The sequence below is a fragment of the Ammodytes marinus genome, assembly GCF_949987685.1.
Source record: "Ammodytes marinus genome assembly, chromosome: 20".
NCBI classification, from domain to species: Eukaryota; Metazoa; Chordata; class Actinopteri; order Uranoscopiformes; family Ammodytidae; genus Ammodytes; species Ammodytes marinus.
Window position 1 is genome coordinate 21,717,418 of NC_137224.1, and position 13,162 is coordinate 21,730,579.

The 13,162-nt window shown below is 41.3% G+C and overlaps 1 protein-coding gene across 1 annotated transcript in view; it reads right to left on the bottom strand.

Moving 5' to 3' along the window:
- Positions 1-13,162, bottom strand: part of myo15b (myosin XVB) — a gene marked incomplete at both ends in the record, with an annotated part of 210,118 nt that overhangs the window by 53,533 nt on the left and 143,423 nt on the right. Inside the window, 4 exon segments of the mRNA XM_080049005.1 lie at positions 321-395; positions 731-840; positions 2,149-2,212; positions 2,307-2,371. Coding sequence (XP_079905131.1) covers positions 321-395; positions 731-840; positions 2,149-2,212; positions 2,307-2,371 — 314 coding nt within the window.

Sequence of the window (13,162 nt, forward strand, 5' to 3'; positions counted from 1 at the left end):
AAAATACTTGAAATATGACCCAGTTTCTTTTTCAAATTATTATATAGACATTTTATGCCTTTATTAGAAGAATAAGACATAAGGCTTTGGGATTCACACACAATCCTTAAGAGGATTAATTAATTGTTGGTTGTGGTGTTTGTTTTCATTGACCATGAGAAACAAATATTGAAAATAAGAAATTTATTCATATAACATATGAAACTGTTTAGGGGTCTTCATTGAAACCTAAGGCAGCAAGGATAACACCAATAATTTTGCAAAAAGTAAACAGAAATAGACCATAAAATGTATGAAAAAAATGGTGTTCTTGTCAGTACCTTATGATGATGCACTGTTCCTGTGTGGAGGCTTGAGACTGACTGAAAGCAGCGTCGGCTATGGCATACACATGGCTGTAGCAAAGGGCAACAGAGACAAAAAGTAAGTTATGACAAATATGTGGGAGGATGTTGAAACTGTAAAGCCCAGTTCAGACCAAAGATTCAACTCGCAACAACTTGCAATGAGACTGTTTTAGAACGTCGCGGGGGAGAAGTTGCAGCAATTGGAACTACTCGTTGCAGCGTGTTGCAAGCCGTTGCAAGGAGTTGCAGAAGATTTAACATGTCAAATTGCCAGATCCGGTTTTAGAACGTCCAGGCCAGCTGGTTGCGAGCAGTTGCGTCTCGTTGCGAATCTTTGGTCTGAACTGGGCTTTAGAGACACATGTAAAGAAGGTCTTGCTCACGGTGGGTTTCTCTGCTGCTCTTTGCCCTGATATGTCTGTCTCAGCTTCTCTGTGTAGATGTTAAGGCTCTTGAAGGGGTTGATGGATAGCAGCATGTTTCCAATATAAGTCTAAGGTGGAAAACAAATTGCACAGGCGAGACAATGCAAGTGAATAGGGTACAATTTTACAATTTAATGGATATCATCATGAAACTTTGACAGTTGATGACAATATTTTTTTGTACTGCCACTTTTTCAGAAATGTTTAAATAAATATGCAAATGTTTCAATATTGAACTAATTAGCTGCTTTTTTGCATCTCTATTTTCATAAAATCAAAAGTCTAGATATTGGTTAAAGCTAGAGTTAAAATCTTAGTGTTTTTATTGTCCAAGGTTTTTACAGGACAAATTTCGGATAGAGCCTTTTACATTTTATATATAACAAAACAACATGTGAACAAATCCTTCTGTAATAAGCTTCAGAATAGTGCTACGAATGATTATGGAAAGTTTAGTTAATGCTGCTTTAGAAGTTTTGGTTTAGAGCAGTGGTTCTCAACCGGTGGGGCGCGGACACTCTACCGGGGGGGCGCGAGGAGGCTACGCTACGGAATGAAAAAAAAAAATCTTAAAAAATAATAATTAAAAGAAAATCTTAAAATTAAAAAAAAAAAAAAAAAAAAAAATTGTCAGCGGCTGCTGCCGTGAGCCGCTGCCCGTTCACGAGCACTCACGGGCGGTTAGTCTCTCAGTAGCCTCCCGCAGCAGTCTCAGCCTGCAGTCAGAGCAGAGAGGAGACACACACAACTCCGCGTTCAGGCTGCACAGCACATTAATCGCAGGTAGCATTTTGAGCTTAATCTGGCCACTTTCCAAATCCTCCGGGTGGCTTTTTTTTTGTCTCGCAGAGAGTGGACGCTTTCACACAAAAACTGGGGCGGTTTTTGTGTGAAAGCAGGTGGGGGGGGGGGGGGGGCCCAACTGCAATGACCCAGCTTTGGGGGGGGCCCAGCTTGCAGAAGGTTGAGAACCCCTGGTTTAGAGTATTTAGTTGGCCATTATGTAGCAGTACATCTGTTGTTTGGCAAAAACAAATCTTAAAGAGTACCTATTAAACTTTTTGGTCTTTTCTGACCTTTAATTGTTGTTGACCCACCAAAATGAGTCTGCAGGTCCCCTCAGTTGTTTGCAGTGCAGTTTTTTTTTCATATTTTTGTGGGTTGGTCTCGGACTATCAGGTTATCAAACTGAGGATATCAGGATTTAAAGGTCTTTTAAACACATTCAGCGCCCTAACCCTAACCATAATTCAATTACTTAATTGTGCCATTTCCTATGCATATTTTTCAACGTAACATTTCATTTGCAGCTTGGATTTATTTCACCGAAATCAAAATGCTTTGGATCAGAATTTAAGGTCAGTAATTAAACTTACATAAATGCAGTCACGTTCGAACCTCTTCTTCAGATTCAGAAGCACGGAACTCTCACACACCTCTCTAAGAACATGAGAGAAAACGTTTATTAATGTGTGTGTGTGTGTGTGTGTGTGTGTGTGTGTGTGTGTGTGTGTGTGTGTGTGTGTGAACTTACTCCAACTGGGACAAATCCTCCAACTCATCCACCTCTATAGCTCTTTTGCTGCCGGGCATCACCACCTGAAAAAGAGAGAGTTGTGAGCATACCCTTCATTTGAAACATCCCTCCAGTCGATTGGCATCAGACAACTTTGCCCTTACCTTATCTACAGAGCCATCTATTGGTCTGGCTTCAGACTAATAGACGACATCAACATCGAATTCAGTTTGTTTTTTCAGAATACGAACACGTCTCCACCACAGCACTTCATGGTTTAAGTTGTGTTAGGTAACTGCAATTCCTTGCAGTGAATGGTCCATTCACGTCATAATCTTTTCACAGCAGGTAACCAATCCACTTGCAGCTGTGGAGCAGTGTGATAGCTGATATACTGCAATCTCATAGCTGCACGATGTGGTGTGCTGTATGCTCTATTGTATCTGCACTGACCAGGAAATAAATAAACCAGCAGCAAGTATTTTTTGACCCGTTGTTGTGTGTGTGCAAACCGGCTATAGGTGATTAGGTAAAAGCTAATATACAGCATATCCCTAACTGTAAGCCATTAGCCAACTGTACTATAAATCTTCTGAATTTGTTGTTAATGTAACGATATTAAGAAAGACAAAAAAATATTGAAAGAAAGTCTTGCAGAAAGAGGTAGTGTGGCCGAGTGGTCTAAGGCGCTGGATTTAGGCTCCAGTCTCTCTGGAGGCGTGGGTTCAAATCCCACCACTGCCATTTAAGAATCCTACTGTGATGCACGCTGGTCCGTGTTATGGTGGCTAAAGTGGAAGACTTGTGGACCACTATATTGTACTTGATCCAAACACTGCTGCTCTGGCGATGTCTATGTGACAACTTTTTGCTTTCAATTATGCTCCCTATGTTCCCAAGATGCCAGAATTGATGACCAATGTACCTAAACAATCATGAATTCTAAACAAAGGCCATCAACCCAAATACAACTGTGAAATAACTCTAGGGTAAATGAGTTGTACGAGGCACTAAAAGGCAGCAACCTGATCACTTTATTTGATCTCTTTCATTCAAATTCGATAATTGTTGCTAAAAATGCGCTTAACGTAGCCCGGTTAGCTCAGTCGGTAGAGCATGAGACTCTTAATCTCAGGGTCGTGGGTTCGAGCCCCACATTGGGCGCTCAAATTATTCTCTAAGCAGAACTTGAGCGGCATTAGGTTTGAAATCAGTTACCAATAGCAATTGTCATGTTTGGACACAAAATCTTCACTGCTCTAAACTGCATTGGAACCCAAGGAGATTTTATACCATGCACTCTTGATATGGTACCCTGCAGAAAAAAATAGAGGTCCCTTTGTCTGCAAATTTCTGCTTTCTTAAAAGGATTGCATTCAAGTTCGAAGTTTGACGCTAAAAACGGGCTAAAAGTAGCCCGGTTAGCTCAGTCGGTAGAGCATGAGACTCTTAATCTCAGGGTCGAGGGTTCGAGCCCCACATTGGGTGCTCAGTTTAATCTCTAAACTGAATTTGAGGAGCATTAGGTTTACAAAGATGTACCAATAGCAGTTGTGAGCAAAATTGGCAGGTTACGCCACAAAATGTTCACAGCTCTGAAATGCATTGGAAAGAAATGACATGATAGGCCCTATCAAGCCTTCTTTCCAGGTTACTCTGCTGAATAAAACAGAGGCCTTTTTGCCCCTTGGTCTCTGCTTTCTTAAAAGGATTTCATTTAAATTTGAAAATGGTTGCTTGAAAATGGTTAAAAATAGCCAGGTTAGCTCAGTCGGTAGAGCAATGGACTCTTAAACATTGGCATTCAATGCAATTAAAACTGTGAAAAGGGTCTATGACAAATACGTCCTCAAAGGCACTGTATGGCAGGAAGTTGATCAGTTTGTGTGACTTAACGATTGACAATTAGTATTTTGTTCATGGTTTCTAAAAAACGAAGAAAAACCCCAAGAAATGTAGGTACATTGAGGTAGTGTGGCCGAGTGGTCTAAGGCGCTGGATTAAGGCTCCAGTCTCTCAGGAGGCGTGGGTTCAAATCCCACCACTGCCATTTAACAATCTAAGAATCTTACTGTGATGCACGCTGATCTGTGTTATGGTGGCTAAAGGTGTTGCCTGAGGTGGCACATTTGAGGACCAAAATCAAGTTCTTGATTCATCCTGAATTTGAAACAATCACCATAAACGCTTAGAAATGTGGTCAAAGTATGACAGCAGGTTTAGCAGCTCATGTTAATGTAACGATATTAAGAAAGACAAAAAAATATTGAAAGAAAGTCTTGCAGAAAGAGGTAGTGTGGCCGAGTGGTCTAAGGCGCTGGATTTAGGCTCCAGTCTCTCTGGAGGCGTGGGTTCAAATCCCACCACTGCCATTTAAGAATCCTACTGTGATGCACGCTGGTCCGTGTTATGGTGGCTAAAGTGGAAGACTTGTGGACCACTATATTGTACTTGATCCAAACACTGCTGCTCTGGCGGTGTCTATGTGACAACTTTTTGCTTTCAATTATGCTCCCTATGTTCCCAAGATGCCAGAATTGATGACCAATGTACCTAAACAATCATGAATTCTAAACAAAGGCCATCAACCCAAATACAACTGTGAAATAACTCTAGGGTAAATGAGTTGTACGAGGCACTAAAAGGCAGCAACCTGATCACTTTATTTGATCTCTTTCATTCAAATTCGATAATTGTTGCTAAAAATGCGCTTAACGTAGCCCGGTTAGCTCAGTCGGTAGAGCATGAGACTCTTAATCTCAGGGTCGTGGGTTCGAGCCCCACATTGGGCGCTCAAATTATTCTCTAAGCAGAACTTGAGCGGCATTAGGTTTGAAATCAGTTACCAATAGCAATTGTCATGTTTGGACACAAAATCTTCACTGCTCTAAACTGCATTGGAACCCAAGGAGATTTTATACCATGCAGTCTTGATATGGTACCCTGCAGAAAAAAATAGAGGTCCCTTTGTCTGCAAATTTCTGCTTTCTTAAAAGGATTGCATTCAAGTTCGAAGTTTGACGCTAAAAACGGTCTAAAGGTAGCCCGGTTAGCTCAGTCGGTAGAGCATGAGACTCTTAATCTCAGGGTCGTGGGTTCGAGCCCCACATTGGGCGCTCAGTTTATTCTCTAAACTGAATTTGAGGAGCATTAGGTTTACAAAGATGTACCAATAGCAGTTGTGAGCAAAATTGGCAGGTTACGCCACAAAATGTTCACAGCTCTGAAATGCATTGGAAAGAAATGACATGATAGGCCCTATCAAGCCTTCTTTCCAGGTTACTCTGCTGAATAAAACAGAGGCCTTTTTGCCCGTTGGTCTCTGCTTTCTTAAAAGGATTTCATTTAAATTTGAAAATGGTTGCTTGAAAATGGTTAAAAATAGCCAGGTTAGCTCAGTCGGTAGAGCAATGGACTCTTAAACATTGGCATTCAATGCAATTAAAACTGTGAAAAGGGTCTATGACAAATACGTCCTCAAAGGCACTGTATGGCAGGAAGTTGATCAGTTTGTGTGACTTAACGATTGACAATTAGTATTTTGTTCATGGTTTCTAAAAAACGAAGAAAAACCCCAAGAAATGTAGGTACATTGAGGTAGTGTGGCCGAGTGGTCTAAGGCGCTGGATTAAGGCTCCAGTCTCTCAGGAGGCGTGGGTTCAAATCCCACCACTGCCATTTAACAATCTAAGAATCTTACTGTGATGCACGCTGATCTGTGTTATGGTGGCTAAAGGTGTTGCCTGAGGTGGCACATTTGAGGACCAAAATCAAGTTCTTGATTCATCCTGAATTTGAAACAATCACCATAAACGCTTAGAAATGTGGTCAAAGTATGACAGCAGGTTTAGCAGCTCATGTTAATGTAACGATATTAAGAAAGACAAAAAAATATTGAAAGAAAGTCTTGCAGAAAGAGGTAGTGTGGCCGAGTGGTCTAAGGCGCTGGATTTAGGCTCCAGTCTCTCTGGAGGCGTGGGTTAAAATCCCACCACTGCCATTTAAGAATCCTACTGTGATGCACGCTGGTCCGTGTTATGGTGGCTAAAGTGGAAGACTTGTGGACCACTATATTGTACTTGATCCAAACACTGCTGCTCTGGCGGTGTCTATGTGACAACTTTTTGCTTTCAATTATGCTCCCTATGTTCCCAAGATGCCAGAATTGATGACCAATGTACCTAAACAATCATGAATTCTAAACAAAGGCCATCAACCCAAATACAACTGTGAAATAACTCTAGGGTAAATGAGTTGTACGAGGCACTAAAAGGCAGCAACCTGATCACTTTATTTGATCTCTTTCATTCAAATTCGATAATTGTTGCTAAAAATGCGCTTAACGTAGCCCGGTTAGCTCAGTCGGTAGAGCATGAGACTCTTAATCTCAGGGTCGTGGGTTCGAGCCCCACATTGGGCGCTCAAATTATTCTCTAAGCAGAACTTGAGCGGCATTAGGTTTGAAATCAGTTACCAATAGCAATTGTCATGTTTGGACACAAAATCTTCACTGCTCTAAACTGCATTGGAACCCAAGGAGATTTTATACCATGCAGTCTTGATATGGTACCCTGCAGAAAAAAATAGAGGTCCCTTTGTCTGCAAATTTCTGCTTTCTTAAAAGGATTGCATTCAAGTTCGAAGTTTGACGCTAAAAACGGTCTAAAGGTAGCCCGGTTAGCTCAGTCGGTAGAGCATGAGACTCTTAATCTCAGGGTCGTGGGTTCGAGCCCCACATTGGGCGCTCAGTTTATTCTCTAAACTGAATTTGAGGAGCATTAGGTTTACAAAGATGTACCAATAGCAGTTGTGAGCAAAATTGGCAGGTTACGCCACAAAATGTTCACAGCTCTGAAATGCATTGGAAAGAAATGACATGATAGGCCCTATCAAGCCTTCTTTCCAGGTTACTCTGCTGAATAAAACAGAGGCCTTTTTGCCCGTTGGTCTCTGCTTTCTTAAAAGGATTTCATTTAAATTTGAAAATGGTTGCTTGAAAATGGTTAAAAATAGCCAGGTTAGCTCAGTCGGTAGAGCAATGGACTCTTAAACATTGGCATTCAATGCAATTAAAACTGTGAAAAGGGTCTATGACAAATACGTCCTCAAAGGCACTGTATGGCAGGAAGTTGATCAGTTTGTGTGACTTAACGATTGACAATTAGTATTTTGTTCATGGTTTCTAAAAAACGAAGAAAAACCCCAAGAAATGTAGGTACATTGAGGTAGTGTGGCCGAGTGGTCTAAGGCGCTGGATTAAGGCTCCAGTCTCTCAGGAGGCGTGGGTTCAAATCCCACCACTGCCATTTAACAATCTAAGAATCTTACTGTGATGCACGCTGATCTGTGTTATGGTGGCTAAAGGTGTTGCCTGAGGTGGCACATTTGAGGACCAAAATCAAGTTCTTGATTCATCCTGAATTTGAAACAATCACCATAAACGCTTAGAAATGTGGTCAAAGTATGACAGCAGGTTTAGCAGCTCATGTTATTGTAACGATATTAAGAAAGACAAAAAAATATTGAAAGAAAGTCTTGCAGAAAGAGGTAGTGTGGCCGAGTGGTCTAAGGCGCTGGATTTAGGCTCCAGTCTCTCTGGAGGCGTGGGTTAAAATCCCACCACTGCCATTTAAGAATCCTACTGTGATGCACGCTGGTCCGTGTTATGGTGGCTAAAGTGGAAGACTTGTGGACCACTATATTGTACTTGATCCAAACACTGCTGCTCTGGCGGTGTCTATGTGACAACTTTTTGCTTTCAATTATGCTCCCTATGTTCCCAAGATGCCAGAATTGATGACCAATGTACCTAAACAATCATGAATTCTAAACAAAGGCCATCAACCCAAATACAACTGTGAAATAACTCTAGGGTAAATGAGTTGTACGAGGCACTAAAAGGCAGCAACCTGATCACTTTATTTGATCTCTTTCATTCAAATTCGATAATTGTTGCTAAAAATGCGCTTAACGTAGCCCGGTTAGCTCAGTCGGTAGAGCATGAGACTCTTAATCTCAGGGTCGTGGGTTCGAGCCCCACATTGGGCGCTCAAATTATTCTCTAAGCAGAACTTGAGCGGCATTAGGTTTGAAATCAGTTACCAATAGCAATTGTCATGTTTGGACACAAAATCTTCACTGCTCTAAACTGCATTGGAACCCAAGGAGATTTTATACCATGCAGTCTTGATATGGTACCCTGCAGAAAAAAATAGAGGTCCCTTTGTCTGCAAATTTCTGCTTTCTTAAAAGGATTGCATTCAAGTTCGAAGTTTGACGCTAAAAACGGGCTAAAAGTAGCCCGGTTAGCTCAGTCGGTAGAGCATGAGACTCTTAATCTCAGGGTCGTGGGTTCGAGCCCCACATTGGGCGCTCAGTTTATTCTCTAAACTGAATTTGAGGAGCATTAGGTTTACAAAGATGTACCAATAGCAGTTGTGAGCAAAATTGGCAGGTTACGCCACAAAATGTTCACAGCTCTGAAATGCATTGGAAAGAAATGACATGATAGGCCCTATCAAGCCTTCTTTCCAGGTTACTCTGCTGAATAAAACAGAGGCCTTTTTGCCCGTTGGTCTCTGCTTTCTTAAAAGGATTTCATTTAAATTTGAAAATGGTTGCTTAAAAATGGTTAAAAATAGCCAGGTTAGCTCAGTCGGTAGAGCAATGGACTCTTAAACATTGGCATTCAATGCAATTAAAACTGTGAAAAGGGTCTATGACAAATACGTCCTCAAAGGCACTGTATGGCAGGAAGTTGATCAGTTTGTGACTTAACGATTGACAATTAGTATTTTGTTCATGGTTTCTAAAAAACGAAGAAAAACCCCAAGAAATGTAGGTACATTGAGGTAGTGTGGCCGAGTGGTCTAAGGCGCTGGATTAAGGCTCCAGTCTCTCAGGAGGCGTGGGTTCAAATCCCACCACTGCCATTTAACAATCTAAGAATCTTACTGTGATGCACGCTGATCTGTGTTATGGTGGCTAAAGGTGTTGCCTGAGGTGGCACATTTGAGGACCAAAATCAAGTTCTTGATTCATCCTGAATTTGAAACAATCACCATAAACGCTTAGAAATGTGGTCAAAGTATGACAGCACGTTTAGCAGCTCATGTTAATGTAACGATATTAAGAAAGACGAAAAAATATTGAAAGAAAGTCTTGCAGAAAGAGGTAGTGTGGCCGAGTGGTCTAAGGCGCTGGATTTAGGCTCCAGTCTCTCTGGAGGCGTGGGTTCAAATCCCACCACTGCCATTTAAGAATCCTACTGTGATGCACGCTGGTCCGTGTTATGGTGGCTAAAGTGGAAGACTTGTGGACCACTATATTGTACTTGATCCAAACACTGCTGCTCTGGCGATGTCTATGTGACAACTTTTTGCTTTCAATTATGCTCCCTATGTTCCCAAGATGCCAGAATTGATGACCAATGTACCTAAACAATCATGAATTCTAAACAAAGGCCATCAACCCAAATACAACTGTGAAATAACTCTAGGGTAAATGAGTTGTACGAGGCACTAAAAGGCAGCAACCTGATCACTTTATTTGATCTCTTTCATTCAAATTCGATAATTGTTGCTAAAAATGCGCTTAACGTAGCCCGGTTAGCTCAGTCGGTAGAGCATGAGACTCTTAATCTCAGGGTCGTGGGTTCGAGCCCCACATTGGGCGCTCAAATTATTCTCTAAGCAGAACTTGAGCGGCATTAGGTTTGAAATCAGTTACCAATAGCAATTGTCATGTTTGGACACAAAATCTTCACTGCTCTAAACTGCATTGGAACCCAAGGAGATTTTATACCATGCACTCTTGATATGGTACCCTGCAGAAAAAAATAGAGGTCCCTTTGTCTGCAAATTTCTGCTTTCTTAAAAGGATTGCATTCAAGTTCGAAGTTTGACGCTAAAAACGGGCTAAAAGTAGCCCTGTTAGCTCAGTCGGTAGAGCATGAGACTCTTAATCTCAGGGTCGAGGGTTCGAGCCCCACATTGGGCGCTCAGTTTATTCTCTAAACTGAATTTGAGGAGCATTAGGTTTACAAAGATGTACCAATAGCAGTTGTGAGCAAAATTGGCAGGTTACGCCACAAAATGTTCACAGCTCTGAAATGCATTGGAAAGAAATGACATGATAGGCCCTATCAAGCCTTCTTTCCAGGTTACTCTGCTGAATAAAACAGAGGCCTTTTTGCCCGTTGGTCTCTGCTTTCTTAAAAGGATTTCATTTAAATTTGAAAATGGTTGCTTAAAAATGGTTAAAAATAGCCAGGTTATTTCAGTCGGTAGAGCAATGGACTCTTAAACATTGGCATTCAATGCAATTAAAACTGTGAAAAGGGTCTATGACAAATACGTCCTCAAAGGCACTGTATGGCAGGAAGTTGATCAGTTTGTGACTTAACGATTGACAATTAGTATTTTGTTCATGGTTTCTAAAAAACGAAGAAAAACCCCAAGAAATGTAGGTACATTGAGGTAGTGTGGCCGAGTGGTCTAAGGCGCTGGATTAAGGCTCCAGTCTCTCAGGAGGCGTGGGTTCAAATCCCACCACTGCCATTTAACAATCTAAGAATCTTACTGTGATGCACGCTGATCTGTGTTATGGTGGCTAAAGGTGTTGCCTGAGGTGGCACATTTGAGGACCAAAATCAAGTTCTTGATTCATCCTGAATTTGAAACAATCACCATAAACGCTTAGAAATGTGGTCAAAGTATGACAGCACGTTTAGCAGCTCATGTTAATGTAACGATATTAAGAAAGACAAAAAAATATTGAAAGAAAGTCTTGCAGAAAGAGGTAGTGTGGCCGAGTGGTCTAAGGCGCTGGATTTAGGCTCCAGTCTCTCTGGAGGCGTGGGTTCAAATCCCACCACTGCCATTTAAGAATCCTACTGTGATGCACGCTGGTCCGTGTTATGGTGGCTAAAGTGGAAGACTTGTGGACCACTATATTGTACTTGATCCAAACACTGCTGCTCTGGCGGTGTCTATGTGACAACTTTTTGCTTTCAATTATGCTCCCTATGTTCCCAAGATGCCAGAATTGATGACCAATGTACCTAAACAATCATGAATTCTAAACAAAGGCCATCAACCCAAATACAACTGTGAAATAACTTTAGGGTAAATGAGTTGTACGAGGCACTAAAAGGCAGCAACCTGATCACTTTATTTGATCTCTTTCATTCAAATTCGATAATTGTTGCTAAAAATGCGCTTAACGTAGCCCGGTTAGCGGTGCCGGGGGGGAGATGGACTGGAGATGGTGGACCAATCACGTCTCGCCATCTCCTAGATGGCGGACCAATCACGTCTCGCTATCTCCTAGATGGCGGACCAATCACGTCTCGCTATCTCCTAGATGCGTTTTTATTTTTTTCACGATCTTCAACCAATCGCCGTGCCCCATGTCCTCGATTCAGTTCCCCTCGTGACTTCTCCCGACCAATAGCGGGGCCGCATCTGCCTGCCGCTTACGCTCTGTCACTGCCATATAACGTCTCTCACCGGCCCCCGGGACATTCAAAGCTGATGACAGGACTCCGCTAAGGTAAAGTCGCCGTTATCATTGTGTTTATTTTAAACTGGCTAAGTTGTTAAAACTATGTTACATGACGGATAAATGAAGAAATCGTGGTTTACGTTAGGCCTTGTTTAAAAATGTACTTTTGGAGTTTGACTTTTTTCCGCCTGATGATCAGTTAAAAACCATAGCTAGTATATGGTTAAAACAGGTTATTTACGCTAGGTTATTTTTAGTTGAATACTAATACATTGCCGTTGTGTTACAGTGTTATACATGTCGCTGGGTCAAACGCTATACTATCTATGGGGCATACCGATACAGTGCTGCGGCGCATCTAATCCTCTTTTCAAACGCCCGTTCACGGTGTAAAAATAAAGTGACCGTTACTTCTTAGCCGATTGAATTTATAATGTAGGTAGCGGTAGCCTGATAAGGGCTTTTCTTCCTCACTTTAAGGTGAATGTCTGTTCATACAGGTAGCCTACTACATGTTATTTACGCTAAGGCTACTACTGGTGGATACAGATTGCCTTAACAGTGTGATATACCGCCACAATAGTGCGCGCTATGCATAGTCATTATCCTCTTTTAAGCGCCCGTTCACGCAGTAAAAAGAAGTGACAATGACTATTTAATTCATAATTTATCGAGATATCTGGCTTTCTTAAATGAAAAAAGCTTAATCATTACGATAGTAGGTCTGCTTAAGTTCTGCTATTGATTGGCAAAACGAAGGCAGACCTACTCTCGTAATTATTAAGCTATAGTCTACCTAACATCACTAAACCGTTAAATCATTGTCCTCTTTTTGAGAGGAAAAAAAGAACTGTCTCAATATCATGCTAAAATAATCATACCGTTACGTTACTGTGGCATTTTATTCTGCTTAATAAATACTAGACTTCAATGACAATATAACGTTCGAGCATTTTCTTTGCCCTGGCGAGATTTTTCTCTAGTATAGTTAATAATAATAATAATTCATTTTATTTAGATATTTAGTTAGAGTTAGCTGATTTAGACACCACTGTATTTCACTGTACAAGTAACATTGCACTCACTGGAGGCTGTATATTCAGGTGTAATGATATTTAGTGGTTAAACGTTTGTTGGTTTGTTATAAATGACACTTCCATATTTATGGTAGATGGCTTCAAAGCTAAAAAAGCACAGAGCGATGGAGCCTGATGAGTGGATGATGCGTCTGCGGAGGTTTGCCGCCCTTGGGGTTTGGCCCCCAGACGCTGGAAACAGGCCGGCTGCCCGCCAGAAAAAGTGGCATGAGCTGTTTCTGAAGGTAAACTTGAACAAAGTGATATGTGAACATCGATCATTAAAATAAATTA